Source organism: Homarus americanus, unplaced genomic scaffold, assembly GCF_018991925.1.
Source record: "Homarus americanus isolate GMGI-L3 unplaced genomic scaffold, GMGI_Hamer_2.0 scaffold32144, whole genome shotgun sequence".
Lineage (NCBI taxonomy): Eukaryota > Metazoa > Arthropoda > Malacostraca > Decapoda > Nephropidae > Homarus > Homarus americanus.
The window spans coordinates 7,217-11,238 of record NW_024720401.1 but is presented as its reverse complement, the minus strand read 5'-3'; the positions used below and the strand labels follow the sequence as shown (position 1 = coordinate 11,238).

General features: G+C 42.4%; 1 protein-coding gene across 1 annotated transcript; it reads right to left on the bottom strand.

Moving 5' to 3' along the window:
- Positions 1-1,111: 1,111 nt before the first annotated feature.
- LOC121860526 (msx2-interacting protein-like) lies at positions 1,112-2,964 on the bottom strand (the record flags this gene model as incomplete). The annotated part of the gene is given in 1 exon segment (XM_042357682.1): positions 1,112-2,964. A coding segment is annotated over 1 exon segment (329 nt), but the record flags the coding sequence as incomplete, so codon positions are not given.
- Between the last annotated feature and the right edge of the window lie 1,058 nt (positions 2,965-4,022).

Below are 4,022 nucleotides of genomic sequence, written 5' to 3'. Positions count from 1 at the left end.
AAGGAGAGCAGGGTGGTGGTGGTGTGTCCAGAAGATAACCGATGGATCAGACCTCCCTCATCCCCACCCCACACACCCAACCCACGATAAATAAGTTCTCATGAAAACCGATTTTATGTAAACCACTAAAATACAGTAACAAGGTAAACAATGACAACAACAACAACAACACGACAACAAACAATAATGACGACAACAACAACAAAGACGACGAAAACAACAACAAAAATGACAACAACAACAAAATGACAATAACAACAACAATGACGACGAAAACAACAACAACAACAATATCCTTGCTCGTTAAATATTCACACACCTAAAACTGTCACATATATCTAATCAAAGAGTCACTTTGTTTTAGCCTAACTGTCGTCTGTCACTGAAAATTAACCCCCCCAGCTTAAGTCACCTGAAAATTAACCACCTTTACGCTAATTTTGGAGGAGATGAAATGTTAAGTTAGGTTAAAACAAGATATGTTAGCGTGAGGTTAAGTTACCATGGTCAGCTAATCTGCAGGTGAAATAAGCTGGGATGGTTAGGTTACGTTACCATGGTCAGCTAATCTTCAGGTGAAATAAGCTGGGATGGTTAGGTTAAGTTATCATGGTCAGCTAATCTTCAGGTGAAATAAGCTGGGATGGTTAGGTTAAGTTACCATGGTCAGCTTATCTTCAGGTGAAATAAGCTGGGATGGTTAGGTTAAGTTACCATGGTCAGCTAAGCTTCAGGTGAAATAAGCTGGGGTAGAGGTTCGTCAGGTGTGCCGTAACAGGTGATTCATTCATTAGTACTACACCTGTAATAATCATACCCGTGTCTTTGTTATAACCAGGTAAATTAGTATACTTATATATTAGTAATTGGCGCAGGTGTACAGGTAAGTTATCCATTACTACCTGTTACCCTATATTGTCAACATGTAAACTCTGTGTGTGTGTGTGTGTGTGTGTGTGTAAGGCCGTGACACACACACACACACACACAAACAATGAAAAAAGTACAAGTTGTGTAGATGAAAATTAGTACATTTGACCACTTCCTACCCCAATAAACACACGAAGACCTCTCAATAAACCTGGGAGTTACAAACCTGTGTATTCTAGGTTAGCCTATTAGGACTACATGAGGGCCTATTAGGACTACATGAGGGCCTATTAGGACTACATGAGGGCCTATTAGGACTACATGAGGGCCTATTAGGACTACACGGGGGCCCGCGTTATCTGCCACCCCTAACCAATCGTCAACACCATTGCCGTTACTTCCCATGTCAAGTTCTAATATTTCACAGCACTTTCACTCACACACGCCAGAGTTAATTCAACAAATCTTACACGAACAGAAACTCTCTTTAATCTCTCTATAACGGTACAACTGGTAGTAAAAAAAAATAATAATAACCACATCGTTTTCTTCTTCATGACACCTTCCAATAAAGTCCTTTCGTGAAGACCAAATTGGTGAATAAACACACATACATATATTATACATGATACAGTATATAAACACATAATATATATAAGGTGTTCACAGTTCACCAGTGCAGGCCAGTGTCCACAGTCCATCCTGAGACCTACCTTACATCTGACCACCACCACCACCACCGTAATCCCGCATCTTGCTTACTGCCGACTTAATCCTGGGTTAAGCACACTTCCACACGGCTGACCACCACGGTTGATGTATATTGTCTTCTTGGCCAGGCCAGCACACGTATCTCCCGGCCATGGTGATAACTAACCTAGATTTATATACACAACACCATAAGCACATACATCACAGCTATAGAGGCGGGCACCAACATTTAGCCACTGTACCACTTGAGAACACTGCACCATTAAGCTTCAGTAGGTAAAAATAAAAAATAAATAAAGAATCATTTCACTTGTAACTGATCACTACACACCATCACTAGCGCTGGTAGTTGGTTAATAAAGTGACAGCTGGAGTAAGGTGTCCCGGGACGGTGAAGGAGAGTCTTGGCATAATCCTTTACTTGCTGTATATCCCAGGATCCCGGGGCGCTGCTTCATCCTACGATACGGTACATCCATAATTTAATCCTCTATATCGACGCCTAACAGAAATGGCAATAAGCACCGCCATTTAACATTTCTATCCACTATTTATTTTTTTTTATTATTTACACGACACTTCCAATGGGTATTCACAAGCCACTGAGGTTCTTTCTTAACACCATCTTTACTTCACACACACACACACACATTTTTCACTTTTGAGCACTTGTTAACACTGTATCTTGATGTGAGTGTCGCGCTTCACACTGGACTGGGGCCGGCCAGCTCGGGGGATGGAAGTGGGGAGGGTTACAACCGTGATCCACCGTGGCCAGCCGTGTGGGATAATAGTTCTCTCTCTATAACACACGAGGCAGCACTCAAATACGTACTTCTTCTTTCTAAGCAGTGAGTGTTGTGGGGGCGGCCGTGACATGAACCGGGAAGGACTGTGTGAGGTGTGCACTGGCGACCCGTGACACACAACAAGGTGTCCACTACAGTAACTCTACAGATACATAATAATTCAAGAGATACAAATGACAGGTAGTAATTATGGACACCTGTTGGTAAAGGTATTGTTGAAGACTGTACAGGTGAATGAGTAGTACTTACCCAGAAGAGAACCTTGGGCTGCGGGCGGCTAGTACAGGGTTGTTGGGGTTGGGCGCAGGCGGTGGTGTGGGCGTGTAAGGGTGAGTGGGCGGCTCGCGGTGCAGGTGTATGGGCGGGGTGTACTGGGGCGAGGAGAGGGCAGAGAGGGACGCCTCGTGGTAAGTGGTCTTGAGGCAACGATCCTCCAGCCGATTGTCTGCTTTGTGTGCCTTGGCCGCAGCGCAAATGTCCACAAAGGCCACAGTGGCACACATGCCCGGGCCGCCCTCCTCGCCACCCACGCCGCCCCCTGGCAGCATCTTGACGCTCTGCACGGGGCCATACCTGCAACACAACCACAACTAATGAGACATGATGCATAATTCACAACCACAACTAATGAGACATGATGCATAATTCACAACCACAACTAATGAGACATGATGCATAATTCACAACCACAACTAATGAGACATGATGCATAATTCACAACCACAACTAATGAGGCATGATGCATAATTCACAACCACAACTAATGAGACATGATGCGTAATTCACAACCACAACTAATGAGACATGATGCATAATTCCCAACCACAACTAATGAGACATGATGCATAATTCACAACCACAACTAATGAGACATGATGCATAATTCACAACCACAACTAATGAGACATGATGCATAATTCACAACCACAACTAAATGAGACATGATGCATAATTCACAACCACAACTAATGAGACATGATGCATAATTCACAACCACAACTAATGAGACATGATGCATAATTCACAACCACAACTAATGAGACATGATGCATAACCACACAACTAATGAGACATGATGCATCACAACCACAACTAATGAGACAACTAATGAGACATGATGCATAATTCACAACCACAACTAATGAGACATGATGCATAATTCACAACCACAACTAATGAGACATGATGCATAATTCACAACCACAACTAATGAGACATGATGCATAATTCACAACCACAACTAATGAGACATGATGCATAATTCACAACCACAACTAATGAGACATGATGCATAATTCACAACCACAACTAATGAGACATGATGCGTAATTCACAACCACAACTAATGAGACATGATGCATAATTCACAACCACAACTAATGAGACATGATGCATAATTCACAACCACAACCCTGTGTTCTGTATACCTAAACCACAATATACACACACCACCATAACCCATAAATACACAAGGTCACAACTACACACTACTGTAACTAACATAACACAAACACGACTCACGTAAAGTTGTACAAATATTAAAGCAACATAAACCTGTGTGGAAAAAGATAAAGAAATCATCTCCAAAATAACACACACACACACACACACGAGCTCCTCAGTGTTACAACA